Source organism: Anser brachyrhynchus, assembly GCF_964034855.1.
Source record: "Anser brachyrhynchus genome assembly, chromosome: 3".
Classification (NCBI taxonomy): Eukaryota; Metazoa; Chordata; class Aves; order Anseriformes; family Anatidae; genus Anser; species Anser brachyrhynchus.
Window position 1 is genome coordinate 86,405,677 of NC_137696.1, and position 24,506 is coordinate 86,430,182.

Consider the following 24,506-nt stretch of genomic DNA (forward strand, 5'->3'; position numbering starts at 1 on the left):
CAGGGGTCTTTGAAAGAAATTTTAAAATTTTTATTTAGCAAACTGTACTTAGTCCAGGTAGCAAATGGGCTCGGGTGCACCATTTTGAAAAAGATCATTCACAACAAAGACGATCATGAGGTGTGCAGAAGTATAAAGTGACAAAAATAAACAAACTCATGCAACCTTAATAGTGCCTCTCCAGCGCTCCTGCCCTCTCCCCATACACATGCAGTCCGAGCAAATTGTCTGCTTTGAGACCGTACTTCTACTCTTAGGAAAACCAGCAGTGAAACTCCAATTGACTTGACACGATACGTGGTCACTGGAAATTCTTTTGTCATCTTCTGTCCACTTTGTGACCGGTAATTTCCATTCTCCTTCATTATGTAGTGGTACTAGGCTTTAAGGGGTTTTCACTTGGCTGCTGTTCTTTTGTTTTGTTTTGTTTTTTGTTTTTAAATGAAAGACCCTTTCTTCCCACTGCACTTATTTCCTGTAAGTCACCCATCTCCTTGACACAGATGGTTTCGCAGCAGACAGTGAGTGACATGGTTGCATCTTCTGAGTTTGATAGGTAGGGGGTTTTTGTCTGCGTTCCTTCACTCATCCATTTACCAACTCACTTTTTTTTTCCCTGCAAACTCACAGCATATTCTCTTCCATAATTCATTATCTCAAGATGTACTTGAGCATCTGTTTATTTTTTTATTATTTTTATGTTTTCTTGATAGATTTATCAATATTTCAGCAGTTGGTTCTTTTCATGTACACTGCTCTCATTCTCACAGCTGCACGCTTCCAGTGTGGGCTTTGGACCCAGTGTAATACTATCAGCTGTAGCAAGCACCCGTAGCTGGATTATCGGAGCAAGGGGGTTTCACTCCTCAGATGCCGAGGCAGCTTGGGTTGAGCAGTGTTACTAGGTGAGGTACACGGTGCGCTGCTGTCAGGGCCACCTGAGCTCTGGAAGTAGCTCTTGTACTCTACCAAATCTAATCTACTCCCTCGAGCTGTGTGCCTGCCTTCCTGGGTGGTGGGGCTGCTCTGCAGCTGGACCATCCTCCTTGTTCTGCACTGGGTCAACACCGGTTTTTAGTGGTGTAACCCCAGGCTGGGTCTGGCTCTGTGCCTGACTCCTCCTCATTTGCCTCCCAAGCATGTGCATGAGAAAGAATCATAGAATCATTAGGGTTGGAAAAGACCTCCAAGCTCATCTGGTCCAACCATCACCCTACCACCAATGTCACCCACTAAACCATGTCCCTAAGCACCAAGTCCAACCTTTCCTTAAGCCTACTTCTAGGGTTTTCACACAGGTCTTCGTAAAAATATCTTGGTTAGGTCCAACCCAAACCAGTAAGCACCAGGACATACAAAAACCAACCGTGGTACAGGCCACAGAGCCCACCCTGGCCCCAATCACCTCCTCTGAATACCATGCCTTGCAGTGGGAACGGGTGTTCAGCTGGGACGTGGGCCAAAGGAGCCTGACTGACTGCCCCAGCATCTGGGGGTGGTCTGCAACACAACTTCATCAGCTACACCCTGATTTCTTCTTGGTTGGATGGATAAGGGCTTTTCTCCATCAAAGCGTTTCTGTCAGAGTTTTTTATATCATACATCCGGCAGCTTTAGTCTGTTAAGGTAACTAATTGTTAAGGGAATAATTTATGACTCCACCCTCTTCCAACTCAAATGTTTTTCTGAAGCTGTTTCCCAAATTGCAGTCCACGCAGGCCTCACGGTGGTCAATATCTGATGGCTTTGTGGCTTTTCCTCAACCGCGTAAAATTAACCGTGACCTGTTAGAGTTCTCCTTGGGTGCTGCTGGATGCGTGCCTGGACTGCGCTGCCAGTGGATGGCCTGTCGCCCAACTAAGGTGCCTTCTTTCTTTTCCAGGTGTGTGAGAAAGAGAAATTGCTCTCAGAAAGGAACCAGCTGAAAGCAAGCATGGGAGAATTGCTAGACAACTTCTCGTGTCTTTCCCAAGAAGTGTGTAGAGACATGCAGAGCCCAGAACAGATCCAAGCCCTCCACCGATACTGCCCCGTTCTCAGGCCCATGGATCTGCAGACAGCCACCACCATCAGCCCCTCCCCAGCCGGCGTGGAGCAGAGCCTGGTGCCGTCCCAGTGCGTCGGGGAGAGCATGCAGTGCTGCTCGGAGCAAGGCTCGGTGCAACTGGGAGCGCCCTGGCTGCCCAACAACGTCTCGGAGAATTGCTCGGCCGGCGGCGGGGGTTTGGATGGAGCTGAGCCAGGTACTTACCCCGAGAGAGAGCTTCCGCGAGAGCAGAGTAGCCAAACGGTCACGGTAGACTTCTGTCAGGAAATGACTGATAAATGTACAACAGATGAACAGCCTAGGAAAGATTACACCTAGTGACTTGTAACCTTAACGTTACACCTGGTCAGGTGTTCTTCAGTCAGCCAGTGGCAGTGTTCATTCGTTGTCTAGAAGAACGTATTTGGTGCACACTACAGTGGTCTTAGCAGCAATACTGTTTTTAAGTATTCCCTCCTCTCTACAAGCAGGAGTTATCTTCACAATGGTGCTATCCCTTGCTCAGGCAGGGAACTAAACAGTGGCAACACTGTCTGTTTTTGTATGTTGATTTCAATCTTAACAGGGATGGACATAACACCTCTGAGGACCCAACCGCAGCTTTTTTCTCAGTGGCCCATGTCACAAAACCCTAACTCAGGAATTTCCTCTGAATGTTCAATTTTTCATTGAAGACAGCTTCTTTACACATCAAAGTTTTATAGCTAAACTGTACATATTATATATAATATATATAAAATATATATATCCATATGCAAAAGTCCCTGCATGCCTCAATTTTTCTCATCCTACAAACTGGAAGCTTTCATTTACATTGTATAAACAAGTTCCAACATTCCTTTTTGTCTTCGATGCTAGAACTAGTTTGGTAACTTGTTACACGATTATTTTTTTTCTCGGTTCTCAGTTCAGCAATATCATTCAATTTGTACTTATTTATAAAATTTTAATGTTGGAAGCTTATTTGAGATTTTATTATAGACAATTTTTTTTGGCACAGCCATTTCGTGCCACTTGAGCAATGTGGATTTATTTTATTTTCTTGCAGATACTGTACAGTAATGGTCAACTTTGCCACTTGCACTGAGTTTCTGGTCAAACCTCTTTTCATAAATGAAGTCGTGACTTCAGTATAACTTGAGTATATGATTTTCTTTGCTTTATGGCTTAAAGAAAATAGAAAAGTTTTAGCTAATAGACAAACACTCAGGAGCTCATTATGTAGTAAAAAAACGGTCTTGCCAAATACTGAATTCACTATACAATTTGTAAAGAGAATCTGCTTGAATTATTTTTATATTCAGACTTCTTTCTGTTTCACAAACCAAGCTTAAGTGCTGTTAATGATGCTTTTGGATTCTTATAGGGTAAAGTATATTTCACTCTTTAGAGAAAAACGTATTTGACAACTGGATCTGTTCATCATACGTTCCACGAAGTAAAGTAAACGGAGATCACATCAATACACTTCGGGGGGCTTCTTTTCCAGCCCCGGTCTGCATCCTTTACTCATGGAAGCAACTGCTGCTCCGAGTAGTCCCTGTAGCCTCACCTCAGCTTTCCTCAGACATTACCTGTTTCCTTCGCCAGACCCGAGCTGCAGAGGTGGGTCTGGCGAAGGCAGAGATCCTGCCTGGGTAGGAAGAGTTGCAGGATCAGACCCCTAACCGTTGACTTTGGTTTCCCTACAGAAGTCAAGTTAGCACTGTATCCTCTAAGAGCAAATCACACGTCTGTCGACACCCACTCGGGTCGCTTACCCTTCCAGTTCTTGTGTTCCAGGATCCTCTCGTCCTGCAGCATTGCCCTCAGCACAAACCGCAGCTAAAAGAGCCCGGTCTCAAAGGAGACTACTCAGTGAATTGGCTTAGTTGTAACTGTATTGGATTTGTATCTGAAGCGATGTTGACTCATGTTATGACTGTGTGAGACAGCAGCTTTCCGAGCATAACAGCTGTATGTACAGTGTAGACAGAAGAGCGTCCTCCTAATGCTTTTTTAATAATTATTATTACTCTAAGTGTACTGAGTTTTTCTTTTGTGGTTCTTTGCCCTACGTGTGCCAGGTTGCGTGGCTTTATCCTGGGCGACGACTGTCATGTGCTTTACTGGCTGATATTGTTTGTTCTTGCTGAAAAAATTGACCAGCTGTTCACACCTGTTCAAAAAAAAAGACAAAAAGAGTGTGGGGGGATAGCGGCTTCTCAGAAGCACTGGGCGATAATGTGGTCTTCTGCACTAACGTTTACACTCGAGGTGTGCGCTGGTGCTTTTTTTGAGGCACGCAGTAAATCAGCATCTTTACCTTGGAGGAGGAATCAGCTCCCTCTCTCCCCTTCTTCCATCTTCAGACTGTGCTCATGGACCGTCGCGCGCTTGCCACAAAGTCTTGCTTTTACCCTCTGCACCCACACTATTGTAGCCGAGCTACCGAGGAGGAAATGCATATAGCATGTGCCATGTTTGTTGAAAATACTTTTTTTCCCCGCATGTACAAAGAAAACCTAGTATATAATGTAGGAGAATATTTATGTTTAAGTATTAATCATTACTGTACAAAATCCTTACCTTTAGATGTTCAAAAGTATACGAATGCCATAAACTCCTAGTTCACACGGTTGAAAAAGGGGGAGGAGTCGTCCTTTCTTTTTACAAGAGCTGAAGCTAAAACTATTTGAACCCCCTCCCGGCCACCTTTTGCAGGTAACTGAGTGAGAAGCTCTTGCGGGGGGATTGGATTTTCCTTTGGATTCATTGACGTTGCAAAGCAGTTCTGTGCTTCGCAGAGAAGTTTTGTTTCTATGAGACCATGGTGAAAGCTAGAATTTAAAACTAAATGTGAATCACATTATAGACTCATAGCTACTTGGGGGGGCTGGGGCGGAGGGAGGGAAGGGTCAACTGACACAGTATTTTAAAGATGTTTTTCTGTTGCCTTTTTTTTTTTAATTTTTAAGTGACCTCCTATATATATCAATAGGTAGAATGTTTTATGAGCGTAAAACCAAGTTTTAACTTGCTTCCTGACATGAAGATTTACTCTACTAACAACTCATGTGCAACTGGTACTCTTGACCTCATTCCAACGGTTTAAAAAACCCACCCACACAACCCATTGCGCTGCAGCTCTTAGGTTTGACCTGGCTTCATACTGGTGCTGGGTCTCTTGATTTCCTCTACCTTGGGAACTGGTATTTAAAACCACTGCTCAAATAAGTGTCTCTTCCTCAAACTTTTCTCTCCTCTCGCTCTCTTTCCCTCCCCCGTGAGCTTTTCTGGATGTTTGATTTCATTCTTCCCCATTAGAAGTGGCTGATTTTGTGTCATTGCTTCCTATATTTACACGTATCATGGTTTTTCAGTGGGGTTTTTTTTTTGGTGGTGGTGGTGGTTGTTTTTTGTTTCTATTTCGTTTTGAGTTTTTTTTTTTTTTTTGCTATTCTGAACCACGTGGCTCTCAAAACTGTTACCGGGCTAACTTTAAAGGAAGGCATTGGGAGAATTAGTTTCAGACCTGGACGTCAGTTAGCATACCCAGCTGCTCTCGTCATGAGGTCAAAACAGCTGACCACAAGGACACCGTTAGAAAGAAAAGAACAAAAATATAAAATAAAATAAAAGGTGACTGCAGTATTTATTAGTGTGAAGAGTTTGGCCAATGGTCACCATGATCTTAAGTGAGAATCTCTTTGCATTTGTCAAAGAGTTCACGTGCAGCATCTGTCCTGCCAGGCAGTGCTTGGGAAAGGTGTGACGAGCCCCCGTCTCCCTGCTGGGTGCTGCAGCGCTTGTGGGCATGCGAGTCCTCAAAGCTTTGTCCAGGCTGTTCCTAGTCCTCCTCTTCCTTTGCCATTGCTATCCTTGTATCGCCAGGAAACCTCATTTCATTTAGGCTCGTTATGCTTTGTCAGGTGAGTACTACACTATATAATGTGTTTGTTTCTCTGCGTTCTCTGGGGGTGCCTTGAACACAATTAAAGCTCATTGCAAGCTGATTCTGGAACAAAAAGGTAGTGCAAAAAAAAAAATTAAAAAGAAAAAAATAGAAACAGAGAGAGAGAAAACAAAACAGAAAACATGCAAAATGCAAAAGCAAAATGTTGGCTGTGTTATCAGGAGATCCCAGTATTTATATCACAAACTTCCTAACATATGATGACTCAGGCGTCAGAGTTTGATGCTGCAGTATAAAACTATTATTTTATATATTGTACAAGTAATTTATTAAATGTCTTTCTAAGGGTATATGCTGCTTTTAAGATGCACTATATTTTTGGATCTAATCCTTGTATTATTTTTTCCCAAGGAAGTAAAATGTGCTGCAAAGGCAAGCCACGGTGATTAGTATGCTAACTGCTACTTCTCTTTAAAAAGGAGAGTGGGAACTAGATAAATAACTTTGCTAAATGGATTAACTGCTGCCAGAGAAATGATTAATGCTGATAGTGTGGTTGTTAATCTGGAGTTCAACACTTCATCAAGTCTGTATTCTAAAGAGCGCTTAAATAGAAGTTAAAATGCCTAGGTAGATAGTTAGATCTTTTAATATGTATGTTTATGGTTGCCTAAGGAAAAAACAAATCTGCATGCTGGAATCACTATAATCTTGTAATAAAATAAAATCTGATCCACTAGGAGAAAGCATGATGAAGCACTGTAATGCCAGGCTCACTTGTGTCATGTAATCCACTACTGTGGTTGTTAAAAAGGAGAGGGATGGGTTTCCAGAGTAGACCTGTAGTGAATTTTGCAGTGAGACAAGGTGAACGTTTGCCAGGTTTATGCAAGCTCGCATTTTGTCCTTTACTGTTGCAACGAGGAACACTGCTTTCACCTTTTTCTTGATCCAAAATGCATTTGGAGGTGTCTTCGGGTGAACGTTGTAGCCCAAGTTTGCAGCATTTTAAAAGTCTATATTTTAGGTCTGTGTAGAGAAGGTTTAGCTTCAGTGTGAGCAGCGGAGCTGATGGCCTTGCATAAGGAGGGATCTGCTAAGTATCGGGTGGCTTATTTTTGTTGGAAGTGAGGTGAAACTAAAACCATTACCGTAAAGAACTTATGCTCTCTTTCCTGCTAGAAATTTCCTCAACAGAGTTTTTACTTCATTTCAGTTTTGTCTCTGCCAACACAGTCCAAGTTAATTTTATATACATATCTATAATACGTGTATGTATGTATACATACATATATAATTCTAGTCAGTGTGTGTTTGTGTATTTTCCTGTTTATAATACCTATGTGTATATTTATAATACTCCTTGGAGTATTTCATGACTCAGGCATCAGATCTGATGCTGCAGAATCCAATATATGTGTATATGCATATGTTCAAATACTGTGTGTATATTTAAAAGATCTATTGTTGGTGGTCTGTAGAATAATTATTCTCCTTACTCTCAAAATTTTAATGGCATTACTTGCAAGGACTAAGTGTATAGTATTTTCCTACACTCCACCAGGATAGGTGTTATTTATATCAAAGTCAAATACTGATATGCATTTTAAGGTATTACACATACAATGTTGCCATTTTTGCAAATAAAACCACTTTTTGGCAGGAAGGAATCCTAAAAATACCTTTTTGTAAGGGAATTACCCCAGACAAACGACTGCTGAAAACCCAGTTAGATGACTCCTGTTCTCGTACGAATTTTACTTGCTGTGGGAAGAGCCCTTTACGGAGGCGAAACGACACGCGCGGTGCCGCCCTTGTCCCTTTCGTCTCATTCAGGGCACGTGGAAAGAAACTAGCATCCCAAAACAGAAATGGCAGCTGGCAGCGTTTGATCTCACTGATTGCTTAGAAGCAGAGGTGGTCCCAGGCTACGGACCCGAATGGCCCCTGGGACTGGGGTCGCTGTCAGGGCTCGGCCCCGTAGCCGGAGGCAACGCAACCTCCGGGGCGCGACTGCACAGGACGGTGCTCCCTCGCGTTTGCGGTATACCTGAGAGAAATGTGCATGCTATAGATACTGTTCCCACTACTACTTGTGCTCTGACTGAAGCTATCTGGATCCCGCAGGCTGGCAGGAATTATACTAAACACTTTGGTGATATTTGATGCGTGTTTGTTTACTATTGATTTCAAGCATCGCCTTTGATTTCAAGGGTGGGGATGCCCTAAGAGTTTGTTCCAGAACCAGTTGGTTACAAGTGCACCTCTTATATATGCCTTACAAACTTCAGAGGCCATATTCAAAACAGGGTTTTATCAGTGTATGCAAGGGGGTGCAACCCCTCTTCTCTTCCTCCCCAGGTCAAACAGTATGGACAGTTTTCACACATATCTACCTGTATAACCCTCTGTACCTCTCATAACTGGTCAATGACTGTAACAGGTTACATCAGGTGTTTTTTCTACATACTTTTTACACAAATTCTATGCGATTAATGTAACTTAATTCAATGCATCATTTTATTGTACTAGTTCTTAAGCTTGTCTTTATTTTTTTTCTAGGTGACTGTGGTTTCTTGTGATTTTTATTGTATAAATAAATGAGGTGGCTGTTGATGCTTACTCTCTGTTACTAAGAATTTTTACCTTTTTGGAAGAAAGCATTGCTATGAACTAATGAATTTAAAATGTCATTTACTCATTGTAAATACAGTATTGTGCAAAAAACAAAAATGAAAAAAAAAAAACCACCCGACTCTCTTCATTCATTTGAATTGCTAGTGTTAACTGAATTTTGTCTAGACACCATTTCTGTTGATGAAATAAAGACATATCATTATGTATTGTAAATCGACTTATCTTGACTCCGAACTTGATGTTGCAGTCCTTGGTTAGCGCGGGGCTGTAGCTGGGGCTCAGGAGGGAGGGTCGGTGCTGCCTGGTGAATCTCTGGCCTGATGACGAGACCTCTGCTCACGTGGTCCCATTCCTAATTCATTAGTCGTCTTTGATCCGGGGATCCAGTTATCTTTGATCTGCTGCAGGAACAGCCAAGGGTATTTCATTGCAGAGATGAAATAAGTTGGTTTGGAAGATCAAATACGCTGTATCTGTACCCATTCCCCCAGTGCTTGACTTTAGGCAATTCTGCTAAGTCTTTGTTTTGGTCTTGTAAAGCATCAGTGTACCGAGATGTAGGGAGGCAAGGAGAGAGGTTGGGGTTTATTTCCCTTTTACAGAAAACCCGGGAGACATTGGAAGATGTTTCTGTAGAAACAACAACAACCAAAAAAAAAAAAGCTGAAATTTTTTTGTGTGTAACCCAAATGTTCCTTTCTGAAGCAGGAACTTGTGCCATTGACCATTAGCCTCACTCAAACTGCAAAAAAAAAAAAAAAAAGACAGGAGAGAAGAAACGGTAACCGCCTTGGGTGCCAGTACCACCTGGCCGGGGACATCTCCTCTGTGCCTCTCGCACGGGGCTGGACACAACCTGAGCGAGCACTTGGCAGGAGGAGGCCTGGGAAGGGGGCGGCGTGGCCAGCGGGATGCCCTGTGGGGCTGGGAGGTGGGCAGGCTGCCTGAGGGAGCCGGGCATCCGGCCACCCGGTGGGGAACACGGGCACACGGGCGTGTGCCCTCAGCCACCACCCTCAGGGATGTCAACTGCGTCCTCCGCCGCCGGCAGCAGTCGATGCTGCCCCTGGTTTTTCAGCCTGAAAATTCTCACGGAGGAAGAGCAGAAATACCACCTTCCAGAGTTTCCCAGATCTCCCTGTTGAGCACACACGAAGGAAACTTCCTACCCGCTGAAATCTGTCACGATGCAGAACCCACTGCATCTCCTCATGGCCCGGCAGTAGAGCATGTACTGTAGCAGAAGGACTTCTCCATCCTTGACCAGTTGTTGCTGACACTTAAGGGCTACCATCTTAGGCGTTTCCCTTTTTGTTGCTTTAACACACGAAACAAATGCAGAGGCAAAGTGTCAGCGAGGCTGTAGTGACTTAAATGCAAGTCATGCACGCTGGAACAAAAACACTGCAATCTCAAGCAATCCTTACGCTTCGGTCCTTTTTTTTTCATTATCTCTTTTCTCCTACTGTTCCCCTTCTCTAAGAGTTGTCAAGTCAAAGAGAACTTTTATGAGTAAGGAAGCTGGCAGAGCAAATAAGCTTGTTCCTGCTGCCGAAGTGACTAGCACGTTGAGGGAAATGCAAGCTCCGAGAAACCTGACAAATAAAAGCGGCCAGGAGCAAGCAGCCAGAAACCGGCTTGTGGCTAGCCAGAGTGCTCTGCTTGCAGGATACACAACTGGAAGGGCTGCTGTCTTGGGCTGCTTACAACCCAGAAATCCAACCTTCCAGAGCGCATCTATCTCAGCAAACTCAAAGTGAGATTTTTTTGGGTGTTGCTTGTCCTGCAATTAATCTGTATGAACTGATGAGACAGTAAGATTTTTCATGATCCTGAGCTGATGCCTTGCAGTTCTTCTTGAAGAGCAAACTGAAGAAAAGCACAGATGTTTTGCCCTGAAAATAAATTGCCCGGCTTTACTTTGTTTCAGTTTTGAAGCCAGAAGTACAAAGAGGCTACATGATCACTGAAAGTCTCTAGCAGAGCTTGAGGATTACATTAGCACGGGCAGACGAGCAGCAGAATATTCTTCAGCTGGGATTTTCTCTGTCTGTTAAATTCTCTGCCCCTTCAGACTCCTTGTGCGTGTGATCCATCTTTTATTCATTGGCTGCTGAAGCCTGGGGAGATAAAGGCCGCGTAGCCTTCCAGGTTGCTTAAAAATCAAACTAAACCTTCCCTGTAGGTGTCTTGGGCCTTCCGCTACCTCTACGGTCTGTGTATCAGGCTGGTTGCTGATGTGAACACTGCCCGCGTGCACAACAAGTTGTACATCCCGGAACACCCTCCCAAAGACACCGGGCTATTTCTGCAGTGACCAGCTTCAGCTCAGTCTACGTGAGAAAAATCGTGAGCTGTGGTGCAAGGTGCTCATCAACACCGGCAGTCAGCGTGCGGTGCTGTTGGAAGTGGCATAAAACTGGGGAATAAAACAAGTGTTTGCTTTCTTAAATGGTATTACGAATTTAGCATGATAAGGGGAGGAGGGAGAGGGAGACACCAGCAGATAATCGGCTTTTTATCTTTCTGCTGAAGGTGGTTTGTGCTCAGTCCCTCAGTTTATCTCGTGTCCTCAGAACGTCATTACTTTTTCATGATAGACGATAGTTCTAGGAGCATGCTCTGAAAGATAACAAGAGAAAGAAAGCATGAAGCTGAACTGGCTTCGAGAGGAAAAAGAAATGTTATCCTAGCGATTAACCCAGGCTCCACCACATGCGCAGCTGAGAAGGTGGGAAGCTGACAACACACTTACCTCGGCTTTGTTCAGTGCTAAGGGGAGGCTGAGGGGAGGGAGAACACCTTGCTTTTAAACCAAATAAATTAATCCTTGAAGTAATTTGCTTGAAACCAGTGGCCCCATCCTATAGCCCTTGCTTTACATGTTAAGGGTCTTGTACATCTTTCAATTGCCTTAAAACCATGCAAAGATGGACCCAGGCAAGCTCCACTTTCAGAAACCCAGCCCGTTTGTTGCTGCACACATCCTCGGAGGGGTTCCTTATTTGCCCACCACTGCTGATCCCCAAGTTTTGTCATTTTCCTATTATCTGTGTTTGTGCACTTGGTGAACAGGTACCTTTAGGTGATTTAGTAGGTTTTGCAGGATTATTGGCAGGCATCTTCATGAATTTTTCCTGAATGCACCAGGGCAAAATGAAACATGTAGAACTATCGTGGAGTATTTTTTAAGAGACATTTGAGTAGGAAAGCTCTACAAAGCCAGCATCAGGTGCTAGCAGGCGAACACCTGCAAGGCATCTCAGGCATCCCAGTGTGACGACGCAGGGCTTTACCACTCCCTTGACCCACCTGTAGATCTTCTGGTGGAGCTCAGCTGTCAGAATAACCCACCTGTGGCTATCAGATTTGTTATTTCGATGCACATTGACTCTTACCAAACTCTTCCCAGCCCCAGGAGCGAGAGCGGGTGGGCAGCTGGTTAAATGGGTGGGTATTTATTCCTCCAGTGTTGTTGAAAGGCTGAGTAAACATGCCTTGTTCTGGAGAAGACGGCAGGCATTCGGGCTGAATAGCAGCTCTCTCTTTCATAGCCTTCCTGCTACTGACAGTTTTCCCACTGGGTAAAAGGCTCAAAGCTGAACGGAGAATTGAGAAGCAGCAAAAGAACTGAACAGCACAGAGGGATGAAAAAGCAACATAGTGAAGGAAACCAGACCCAGTGAACAGTAAAATTCCCCAACTTCAGCAGAAACAAGATTTCAGCCCCAGAGACGTTTCTGCAAATGTATAAAATCAGCAGCCCTATCTGAATCTGTTTCTGTGAGCTGAGAGTATCAGCTTTATCAGCCGCTTGCTTAATTGTCAGCTTTATCCGCCTCGTTCACCATGAGGAGGGGGCCCTACTTTTAAAGTTGCATTGATTTCTTTGGAGCCAAGGACAGAGACGGGAAGAAATGACACCGAAAGCACAGGACTCTCCGGAGGAAAGGGTGGGCTGAAGAGAAGGGAATGAAAGCAAGAGGTAAGCTCAGCACTTCTTTCAAAACAAGAATCTGCAGTTGAGTCCCCAAAACACTTCATTCTTTCTGAAAAAAAAAAATCTTCACCTAGTAACTTTGGCTTCCCAAGAGCTAGGTTCAGCTAAAATATTGCTAAGAATATTATAAATCCTTCCATGACTTGCAGTTTTGTGATTCCAGGAGCTCACTTTAGCTCACGAATACAACAGGACCAGTAGATATGTCACGCGTCCCCATCTTCTTGGGATATCCTTGGGTGCTCTAGCAAGAGGACTGTTACTCTTGTTACAGTAGTTCCCTCAATGCAGATTTAGCTTGGGGAGCACATGATGAATATGATCCAAGTCTTCAGGAAGGCTGTGCCCTTGTGGCAAGAGTTAGTAGTTTAAGGTAATTATGCCCAATCTCAGCCAACCAAATTAAAACTCATGGATTTCAGAGCAGACCTTAGGATTTGTTAGAAAACTGTCATATGTAGGCCAAAGAAAAGGTGATGCTGGGCAGGCAATAACTCTTAGTGCAGTGCTCCAACAACAAAAAGCCTTAATGCTCTGTAATTCCTGCCCTTGTCTATAGATTCGATAAAATCTAAGGATTCTGTCTCTGCTGGTTATATACTGACCTTTGTCTGCATCAGCCCATGCTTTTTATTAGACTTTAAATGTATCATGCACCAGTCGGGGGGCTGATCTTGCAAAGTTGCTGTTTTTAATATCCTCATGATGCAAAATCCTACGAACACCAGCACAGTTCCCACACACCTTCGTGCGCATCACTCCCAGCTGTCACTTGTGAGGCCATTTGCACCAAATTCAGCGTGGCTCTTTTCCCCGAGCTGGGTGTGCCGAGCCACTTGAGGCCCCCTTGCCCATGGGAGACAAGGCTCGGGCCATGCAGAAGGTGCCCCTTGGTTCCATGGCTTTATCTCCCCTTGAATAAAAAAGTTAGAATATAGCTGGAGATGCAAAACTGAGGGCAGAACTGTGTGTGTACCTGCTGCGTATCTTGTTCTGGTGGTCTATCCTCCAAACATTTTGGATCTGAAGTCTGACCAGAAATGGCTGAAGGATTTTTTTTTTCCCAATGGATCAAACTCCCGAGAAACCTTCAGCCTAATAACATTTTCAAGACTTCTGCTTCTCTCATTTTTTGCTTCCCAATCTGAATAATGGACAAACTTTGACAGTGCAATGACCTAGAATCTGAATAGAGCATGATGAGTGATTGCTTTGGCTGTAAAACTAATCAGCTGTAAAGGAAATATTTTCCAACTTTTATGCCATAGTTGGACATGAAGCACAGAAATGGCTCTTTGCCTCCACCAGTTCTGGAGAGGGGAGTTTTGAACAGCCTTGAGTGTCTGCGTTGCAGCCAGACAGTGGTCGGTCTGAATCCTACCGAGGGAAAGGCATTTTCTTTTATATATATATAGCTGGTCTGATTTCAACTCAAGTCTGAAAAGTTGAAGACTCTTCATGCCAAACATACATTTTGTGCTCAATTTCCTATCCAGCCATTTCGTGCAGGTTTGTAGTGGACGATTGGACACATTTTCCCTTAAAGGCTGAAAGTAACCTTGCCTCCAAAGAGGAAGTCCCAAGAGGAATTTCCTTGCTCTCTTTGTATAGGTTTTATTGCCCAGGCACAGCACTTCTACGCTGCACCAGCATACATGTGTACCGAAAGTGGTATCACTAAATACCTTAGGAACGCTGGTAGCAGAGTGCATTAGCCACAGCAGTGACCGAATGATAGAAGTGCCTTTACTTCAGAATATCGTGAGTCACATTAAAAAATGCTAGTACCAGTCCCATGCGTAATGATCCCCAACGTCAGCATGCCAGAAAAGTGTTACTTTCAGGAATAATGGCATTGCTTTGCAAACTGAGTATATTTCTCAGCAAGCTCTCACCTGAAAGATAGCTTCATTGCCATTAAACATTAAAAGCTGCCAAGTATCTTCTGTGGCTTCTCAACAGGTGCTACTGAGATTCTGCCTTGCTTAGTACCTCCTGCACTCAGCCTTTTTAAATAGCCTTCTCATTTGGTATCCAAAAACAGCAGATGGTCAACAGATTGGGCTCTAGGCCATCTCCCCATACTCGAAAAAGCAAAGTGAAAAGTAATTAAATAGCACCGAAGTGGCAATTTAACATGGTTTATGCCCACTATTTATATACTGTAGAAATTATAACTCCGTGAAAAATGGAGCTCACAGGCAGTTTGGTGGGGAACAACGTGTGAGAGTATTTTCTGCTTCTCACTACAGAAGATTTTGGGGTTTTGTGAGTTTATTTTGCTTCAAATTTAATAAAAGCATGTCTTTTTAGGAAAAGTGAGGAGAAATTAAGCAGAATTTATAACTCTGAGTATTGTGTGAAGTAATCTTCTGGTTTTTACATGCCCTGTCAAAATATATTTAAGGGCTTGCTCCTGCAAGAATTTATAAAGAAGTTGGGGGGTTTTGTTCTCAGAGAACAAATCCCATGATCCGGGGCAATCAGAAGTCAAATTCCCTTTTTAAAAAAAATTAAAAGATCTACTTGGTGGTTGAAGGCAAGCACAATACCTTATTAACGCTGAGTGTAAGCAAGTTTGGTCCGGCCAAAGAACAGGAACAGCCTCTGAAAATGCCTTTCTGTAGCTGTCGGCGCTGTGATTGCAATTATTTGGTGTTTTATACGCAGAGACTTTGGTTTACCCACTGGGCAGCTACCCAGCCCGCCGGTCAGCCCGGAGAGCCACCCCTGGAGCCGAAAGAAGCCAACCCATCGGGTGGTGGCCTTCTGGCTGTTAGGGCGTCAAGAAGGCCGGAGCTGACCGAGGGATGGATGGCAGCCCTGGGGTGATGTGATGAGCCAAGCTTTGGTGACTTGGAGACCCTTAGGGATGCCTTGGGGATGCTTTGGGAGCTCTGGAGACCCTCACGGATGCCCTAGTGATGCTTTGGCTCTCACTGCACCAGGGGACCGATGTGCCGGGGGTAGCCTTCACCCAGCAGGACCCACCATGCCGGGGCTGTGCCGGGGAGCCTGGAGAAACCTCCCAGACCCCCGCCTCGCCCTCTCCTCCCTGGGACTGATCCCCCCGAGCCTCCAGGTCACCCCGATCCCCCCGGTTCCCCCGGTCACCCACCCACCGTCGGCCCCGCGGGCGGCGGGGCGCTACTTGCCATGGACACCCGTCGTCCCGCGGCGGCGGCGGGCGGCGGGGGGCTGCCTGCCGGGCTGCCCTCCTGGCTCCGCTGCCCCTCGCAGCCCGACGGGGAGCCGGCCCCGGAGCCGCTGGCGGAGCCCCCAGGGGAGGCAGCGCTCCGGTTGCCGCTGCCCCCGGGGCTGGCGGGCAGCACCCTGGAGAGGAAGCTGGACTTGCGGGTGCCGGGGCAGTGCCCGCTGTCGGGGGACTCGCCGCGCTCCTCCTCCACGTCCCTGCAGGCGCTCACCCGGCTGTGCTTGCGGGGCAGCCGGCGGGACATCCCCGGCCCCGGCCCCGCCGTCCCCACCGCGCCCGGCGGAGCCTCCTCGCTGCTGGACGATGGCGGCGGCCTCTGTCCGCGGTGCTGCACCGAGCCCGGGGGGCGGCGGCGCGGCGGGGCGGCGGCTCCGGGCTCCCCCCGGCGCTGGAGGCCCCCGGCGGCGGCCGAGGAGGAGGAGGGAGGCGGCTGCGGGGAGGCCGAAGGGCGAGGAGGCATCGCCGAGCCGTCGGTGGGGTGGCAGGGGCCGGCCTCGGCGTCAGCCCGGCCCGCCGGCCTCCGCGGCCGGCCCGCCAGGGTCTTGTGGATCTTGTTGAGGCCCAGGTGGGCGATCTCGAGGACGTTGAGGAAGAGGGAGACGGCGGCGATGCTGTGCATGAAAAGCATGAAGATGGTCTTCTCCGTGGGCCGGGACACAAAGCAATCCACCGTGTTCGGGCAAGGGGGACGAGTGCACTTGTAAAGGGGGGGCATGTGGAACCCGTACAGAAGATACTGACCTATCATAAAGCCCACCTCGACCACCGAGCGGGTCAGGATATGTAGCACGTAGGTGCGCAGCAGGGACCCCCTCAGGGGTGCCTTATTCACCTTCTTCTGTTCCTCCAGCTTCCGCAGCTCCCTCTCCGCTCGCTTGTGTTCCTCGGGCACGGGCTCCAGGTCTTCCAGCTGAGCCCGCAGGTGGGCTTTCCTCTTCTGCCGCTCCTTCTCTAGAGCCCTTAACCTGTAGAGCGCGTGGCCCATGTAAACTAGAGACGGAGACGAGACGAATATGATCTGCAATACCCAGTATCTGATCAAAGAGATGGGGAAGGCTTTGTCGTAGCAGATATTGCTGCAGCCAGGCTGCTCCGTGTTGCAGATGAACTCCGACTGCTCGTCGTCCCAGACGTCTTCAGCAGCCACTCCCAGCACCAGCATCCGGAATATGAAGAGGATCGTGAGCCAGATTTTGCCAACGATGGTGGAGTGGATGTGGACTTCCTCAAGGATGCTGCCCAACAAGTTCCAGTCCCCCATGGTCAGAAGTTCATGTCTGAAATGCAAAAAGTGATCTTATTTTAATACACGACTGGATTTATTTTCAAAATGGTCCTTTTTGGTATCTTTTTAAAAATAATGATGCTTCATGTGTATTCTTCTGATAGCAGGAGAGCTTAGAAATTCATCATTATTTTCCATGTAATGGGCTGTTAAATTAATGCAGACATGATTACTAGTGAAAGATTCAAATGTGAGATTATTTTAAGCTTAAGAGAGGCTGTGTTCGCCTATAAGCCACAATAGTTCTTAACTACCTGCAGTTTTACAGCATTTTCTTCCCACTGGGAAAGAAGATTTTTTTTCCCCCCACTTTGCAAATCCACTGCCAACAATAGATTAATTCTACACCCACTCTATTCCTGTCTGTAGCTTTGCCACAGCTTTGGGTGAAAAACAACTGGAATAATATATCAGGCTCATTCATTTCATTGAGAAAGTTTTGAGAAGTATCCTAAAACTATGACCAAAAAGAATTTAATTCGGTACACCAAGGTAGTAGCATTATTAATGCCATCCATCCAATATTATCCTATCTACCAGGATAACGGTCCACAAGTTTCTGCCTTGGAGTCCAAAGCTACAAATACATAGCTAATTTACATGTAACTGTACATGTATAAATAGTCTCAGTTCTAAGATATCACTCAAAAAGTTAGAGTGTTTTTAGGATTTGTATCTTGAACGTTATGCTTTGTCTTAATAATAGATTTAAACATATGAAATAAATAAAGCAGGAAATACATAATGAAGTGTTGGGAAGGTTTTTAGCTGTGTGAGATGATCTTTTTAACTACCTTTTTCCCAGAAACAATTCCCAGCAAACTGATCTATGTTCTGCTGCAAGATGCTTGATTCCAAGCCACTTCTCTAGAAGCTGTTCAGGAGCTCCAGATAATGTGGGGAATTGAAATGTAAGGTATTTGTGTAGTTATGAATACATCACACATTTTGTGTTGAGTTCCTGGAATTCTTCCTGCTAACATGGCAATAAAATATTGAAAGCAACTAGGGTCGTATCCACCTGAGGGTTCTCACTTAAATTTTGTATGCTACTGCACTTTCAAAGCTTCACAAATTCCACTAAATTACAACCTTTTGTAAGGTGCCATTTCTAAGCTTTTTAAGAGTGGTTGGCTGCAGTACCTAAAATCTTACATGATCTTGATTGATTGCAAAGCTGAGTGATATCACTGTTATCAATATATTTTGGTTGTGATTTATGATATGATACGGCATAGCAAGAATCTCCTTGGAGGTTGTATTTATCCACACTGCAAGTAAAGATTTTCAGTTGTAACTAACAGCACAGTCATTCTCTGCATTGGCATCCTACATGCTTTATTACTTTTTTGTTGGTGGTGGTTAGCTTTGTTTTGTGTTGGGTTAGGTTGTTTGTTCTTTTTTTTCCCTGCAAATTTGAACCCGCACAATAAAATTCCCTTTTGGTACAAGGTACCTTTTCAGGCTTGTCTGGGTGCTGTGATGCATCTGGAGTATCTTCTTTCCCTACTCCTTCCCTCCCATGCATGTCACCAAAATAAGATGTATGGAAAAAAGTCATCAAAAATGACTGTAGTCCATTTTCCTCATCTTTAAAGTACAATTTTCTTTCTTCTAACTGCATATGGATTTTATTCAGAGTAGATAGCAAATGTTGCAAGTTTATAGGTTGGGTGGGTGTAATGATGTTCATGTACTGAAATATTACATCTAATAAAGTTGGACCTATTTTTCAGAGCTTGAAAAAGCACGTACAAAAGAGTCTGTATTACAAAATTCACCTTCAGTATGGTGAGAAGTAGAAGTTTATGCAGAGCAAGATCCCAACCCAGACACTCAAGAGGTCAAGTACTAGTGGATAATACGTGCTGACTGCTAGGTACCACTTCCCCTGAAAGGTGACTGACTGGCAGCAGGACACAGCAGTTGAACAAAAGAGCATTAAGAAAGTTGCCAAAATGTAAGTGCAGGAAATGAGACGTTTTAGTCCTAGAGATGAAGAGATATCATTCTTTTAGCACTAGGAATTATCAATGTCCATTTTGGAACAGAAAGTTAATGTTGTCTTTCAGGGTGAAGACAAGAAGAGGAGTATAAACTGTGTCTCTATGCAAGTGATTGTTTCGTAGTTGTTGCTATCAGTATCTAAACAACACTGTCCTTGACTTTCCTTTACAACAGCTGACAGGGCAGGATAATTATAGGAATGGTATAATTAATTCTTTAAGTAAGCTTAATATACCAAGACACTTTCCCATAAAATCTGCACCGATAGAGCCACAGTATGAATATTTACATGGTAAACATTCTGTAATAAAAATAATAATAAAAATAAAAAGTTAACCTATACCCATGAATGCCATAGTTTCAAAGATATCAGTCAAAACTACTTTATAACCTTCTGCTTACAATTTCTCCATCTTTCCTTTCCCTGGTCTTATTTTAGCCCAGTGTAACAGGGTAATTTCAGTTTACTGTAAGAAAGTAATCTAAAATATCAGAGATATCATTATTTCTAGTCTGACAAAATATACTGTTCTAGTATAGATTGTACAGACGCAGGACATTTCTCCTTATACCGTCTGACTGCCTTCGTGTCTGTCCAAATATTTTTATATGATAATTTTAAGCATTAATAATTCATGCATGTCATAGTTAGAATCAGATGGAGATGCCCCATTTCTGACGGAGGACATTTCTTAATTTCTTGTTTTCGTTACTTCTTTATTTCTTCTAAAGTTCATTTAATCATTTTCCACAATTCAAATCACTTTTGCATTAAATTTGTGCCAAAATTTCATCAGAAGTGATTTGCAGAATTAAATCTTCTTAAATTTTATCACACAGAAATTAAAATAGAACTGGAACGGATGGTCAAAATGAAATACGTCACTGTCTGAATTCTTCTTTTGTCCTGCAGCCATTGTACTTCCAAAGTAGCAATATATACATACGTTTGGCATCATCCTGAGAACTGCCAGTCTGATAACACCTGTAAACATGCTTTATCGATCCACTGGTTATAGCTCATATTAGGGAGAAACAACCCCCAACTAAACTGCAAAAAGACCATTTTTCATCAGTTTCTAGCTACACTGAAAAACTTATTTTCAGGAAAGATCAAATGTTACGATACAAATACTCCTGTTTTTTAATTTGAATTGCTACCAGTCTGATGGGTATCTACTTGCTCAGTACTTCCCTAGGAAGAAATTTTTTTCTGCTGCTTACCTTCGGAGAAAGCCCTTGGTTATTCTTTTTTAGGGCATTGCAGAAGGAGCACGTAGCGCTGCTGAATGCTGTAGAGCAGAAAATTTCTTCCAAAGTGCTATAACATCTGTGTTTTTGTTTTTTTTTTTTTTTTTCCAAGAGCCAAAGCATAAACGTGGTACTTGAAGCAGACTTCTCAGTTATTTGTATTTGGATGTTTAGATCATTCAATCTAAACTCCATGTGCATGGTTTAAAACCATCAGATGATAGGATGGTGCCTCTAGCCAAAATTATCATGCAATTATTTTAGTCAGTGGCATCTATCAAAGCCATTCCCTCGAGGCTCAGTCTGCACAGCAATCGTTTGTAATGTCCCTATGTATTGTTATATTCACTGCTTCAAACATTCTGTCCACACCCAGATCCTAAATTAATTTTTGTTTTGTAAGAGAAATAAATGACCACCCTTTACAGCCATATAGGTTCTTACATTTTCTTTACATTCCATTAGTTTCGCTTTGAATCAAAGCCAAAGGATCGATCGGTCACGTCCGATTTCATACTCTGCTGCCTGCTGAGTTAATTTAGTCTGTGTAAGACCGGCGCTTTCAAAATGGAGGCCACACCAGCCCAGGCTCAAGGCCTCGGTTAGAAACACGGGCCTTCGACACAGGATCCCTGCCTCAGCTGGCTTACAGCCACCCCTGAAGACTGGTCAGAATTTGTGTCTGTGAGATCCAAAAAAAGAACGTGAGTTCCTAAAATGGGATTTTGTGTGAAATCAGGGCCACTAGAGCTGAGGCTCTGATGCTAAAAACGTCTCCCATCAGCGTGAGGCATTTGTCCTTTGCCCATGCCTGAAACCTAAGGAGCATATTACAACACATACACTTCAATCCTATAAGGAGCACGACTGATTTCCACTTCAGTCTCTTCCCCCTAAAGGTTTCCCACTAACCAGTGGCCAGCTCTCAAAAGACACCAGCCCCACTTCTTGGCGATTAGCTCAGATTTCCGCAGCAGTGTATCCTTCTCTCCAGCACAGGCCGCAGTAATCTCCCTGAAAGTCACGTTAAAGCATGAGTCCAGAGCCTTTCCCTGTAGCAAATGAGGTGGCTACGGCATCTTTTCTTCAGCCTCAGTATAACGCGGATGCAGTTTGTGTATGTTTCCTGTGCTTTAAGGGAGCACTTTCTACACTTTCTGCTCCTGAGAGACATGTTAACAGCCATCCAAACCAGCCAGACCCCCCAGGGCCTTTCTCACCCATATGTTTCTGCTCTCACGCTCTCTCAAGGCGATGTACTCTCACACACCTGTCACTGGTGTTTTATTTTCATGTCTCTTCTTTCCACATTTGCTCACAAAGTCTCCAAGGCTTTATTTGGTTGCTTCAGTAGTCCTGTAGCTTTGACTCAGGCCTGGGTGTCCTGTCTCCGGCTGCTTCCTCACCTGCTGGGTGGTTCTCAGGAGCACCTTCCTTAGCTCTGTTCAGTGAAGAAACTTGAAAACTGAGCAAGTATAGCATTGGCTGTGACTTACCCATCCTGTTGGAGAACCTGCTTTGCTGATCGCAGCAGAAGCAGCTTGTTTGTGGACTGGTACGTTTCTGTGCCACCTCTTCTCCCTCTCACCAGGTGACAGCACCAGGACAGCCTCCATCCCTCAGCCCCCAGAGCAACCACAGCGTTAGGCATTTGCGTTTCCAGGGGGTAGGAAGGTGGCAGCAGGCTGCTTTGGGACAATTTGCCATGCTTCTGCTCTAGCAGCACAGTAACTGGTGTTGTTAAAGAAGTGTGCATGTGAGCTTGTTAACAGACTGCAGAATTAATTGTACATGAAAGGCAAGTGGGGCCAGGGCATGCGGGGAAACATGGCAAAGAACAGAAGTGCAGGTAATCCTTTGCCTTTGGATGTGAGCAAGAATTTGTGGTGGCTGAAGAAACTTCCTTGCTATAGACATCCGTCATAGGTGAAAACAGCTTACAGTGTGAATGCTAACATGCAGCAGATCTTGTGTGCACACACGTGAATCGCTGAAGCTGAACTGTTGAACTCTCAAGCACAAGCCTGCCACTTGCCTGCTGCAACTCACACAAGCTGGCAAAGCAGAAGCAGCAGGTCTGAATCCTCCAAGAGATGTAAGACAGAACCACCACCAAGAAGACTGGTCCCACATCGTGCTTCTGCACTTAACTATTAAAATTAGGAAAACTAAGGGTTTGGGTGTCGGAAAGAGGTGTGCCGAAAAGATAGGTTCCTGAAAAGTAGTTTTGGAAAGACGGGAGCCTGGAAAGAGTTGAAGACTGTGGTTGGAGGAAAGATCGTGGAGGTGAAAGAGATCCGCGGTGACAGATGCTGGGGGATGCCTTGGGACCTTGGCCAGTGACACCTGAGATGGGTAACTGCAAGCAGTGGCACAGCAGGAACCAGGACCTCCCTGCCAGGAAGTGGAGACCCAGGGAACATAAATGCAGGAACGTGAGATAGCCAAGTAGGGTGAAAGCTGTGATCTTGTTGGTTCTGCCACAATACCCTGTATTCCAATCCAGTATGGGGAGTTTGCTTTGTCTTGCCCGCACCTAAATCACTTGTCAGCACCTAAATCACTGGTGGCAACTATTAAAAATAAATAAATCAACAAACCTCAAAATATACCTCAAAATATTAGGCCCAAATATACTTCTTACAGCATTGCAGCTTTTGATACTCTTATGTATGTAGGAACTAACTTTAATCTTCTTATAACACAGACTGTGTTTCCTTGTGCTAATATACTGCTGTGAAATTGAGCCTGGGAAGGACGTGGTGGAGGGAAGGTGGTTTTAGTTTTGTTTTTATATCTCACTACCCTACTCTGTCATTAATGGGCAATAAATTAAATTAATCTTCTCCAAGGCAAATCTGTTTTGTGCACCACAGAAATTCACCAGCAATATCCATGTTTTTATCTCGACCCTTTTTCATCTTCTTTCCCCCATCCTGCTGGGGAGGGCAGTGAGAGAGAGTGGGAGGCACCTGGCAGCCAGCCGTGGTCAACTCACCACAACGCTACAAGCAAAGCATAACCCCCTGAGTGAGAAAACCTTTGGTTTATTTTAACAGTCACCTCACTTAAACTTGAATATTTTTTCCATTTTACTACAGAAAAGCATTTACCAGCACTAGACTTGCTCCTTCTGGGGAAAGTTACCTGTTAGTGCAAGCTGAAGGTTACATCACTGTTACCATACAAAATAAAACAGGCCATTGATACCTTTCCAGCCCTCAGAATTGGAAGATCTAAACCCTCAGCCTCCACACCAGACAACTGTATGGACAATTATGTTCCAGTTCTTAGATTCAAAGCACAGGCCTCTTTATTTTAACAAGAACTCTGCATCGTCCTTTCTGTTAATGTATTTACCTATTTTATGTATTATCTCTTGTGACTCAGATGGGTTTGCTTTCGGTGGCATGCCACAGTATGGTTAAAATTCTGATGGCAGATGAAGTGTCAGCCACTGCTGAAAATTCATCCATCTTTCACATAAAGCCAACTTTGGTCCTGAAAAAACCTCTTGATTGATTCCATAAATGCCTCTAAGAAAGCTCAGAATTCCTTAAACCTGCTTCTTGGCATGCTTTAGTATTGCAGCCTTACAATGAAGACAAATTGGTAAAGATTATTCTCCAGCTTGCTTTAGAATGAAGACAGTGAGTGCAAAACCAATGTAAAGAGCTATGGATTGCTGTATTGGCAACTAAATGACTTCTCTGGAGCCCAAAGAAATGACTTTTCTCCAGTCTACTATTATCTGTATGGATGGTTAGCTGGCACCAGACTATGCCTTAGAAAGAACCCCTCAAAATTCAATACCCGATCCCCATGATTTCATTATGATGTAGATCTGTGACTCCTCCATAAACCCTGCTTTATGAATTTCCACTTTGGAAATTTTTTCAATACCTATGTCAATTAGGATTTTTTTAAACCAAATCCTGTAAAAATGTGCATGTTGGCTAAAAGCAAACATGCCTCGATAGCAAAGTGCAGCGAGACTCTCGAAGGGCTGCCAGCTACCCTTCCAGTGAAAAACCTTGGAAACAAAAATGTCTTTTCCTTTGTGATGGTTCACTCAACAAATAAACAGTGTTTTGGGGAAAAGAGGATTGGTAAAGACTCTAATTCATAAATAAAGGATGATTTTATATAGTTCGTTAAATTGTTCAGTTT

At 44.3% G+C, this 24,506-nt stretch overlaps 2 protein-coding genes and 1 long non-coding RNA gene across 4 annotated transcripts in view; 1 reads left to right on the plus strand and 2 right to left on the minus strand.

The window, feature by feature from the left end:
- The window catches only part of BACH2 (BTB domain and CNC homolog 2), a 192,702-nt gene extending 183,906 nt beyond the window's left edge, over positions 1–8,796 (plus strand). For both annotated transcript variants that reach the window (XM_080586610.1, XM_080586609.1), the window contains one exon: positions 1,883–8,796. In XM_080586610.1, coding sequence (XP_080442736.1) covers positions 1,883–2,365 — 483 coding nt within the window. In that variant the 3' untranslated portion in view covers positions 2,366–8,796. The remainder of the gene's footprint in view (positions 1–1,882) is intronic.
- Positions 7,545–12,734, minus strand: LOC308192722. Its single transcript, XR_013949043.1, has 2 exons — positions 11,978–12,734; positions 7,545–11,201 (listed from the first exon to the last, which is right to left on the minus strand). It is a non-coding gene; the product is annotated as an uncharacterized lncRNA (long non-coding RNA).
- Positions 12,735–15,251: 2,517 nt separating this feature from the next.
- Positions 15,252–22,025, minus strand: GJA10 (gap junction protein alpha 10). The gene has a single exon (XM_080586612.1). The coding sequence runs from the start codon at positions 17,052–17,054 to the stop codon at positions 15,690–15,692; it is 1,365 nt and encodes a 454-aa protein (XP_080442738.1). The 5' UTR covers positions 17,055–22,025; the 3' UTR covers positions 15,252–15,689.
- Positions 22,026–24,506: the final 2,481 nt, after the last annotated feature.

Excerpts from the sequence above, each read along its gene's own strand:
- GJA10 (XM_080586612.1), bottom strand. The coding sequence starts at position 17,054 with ATGGGGGACTGGAACTTGTTGGGCAGCATCCTTGAGGAAGTCCACATC.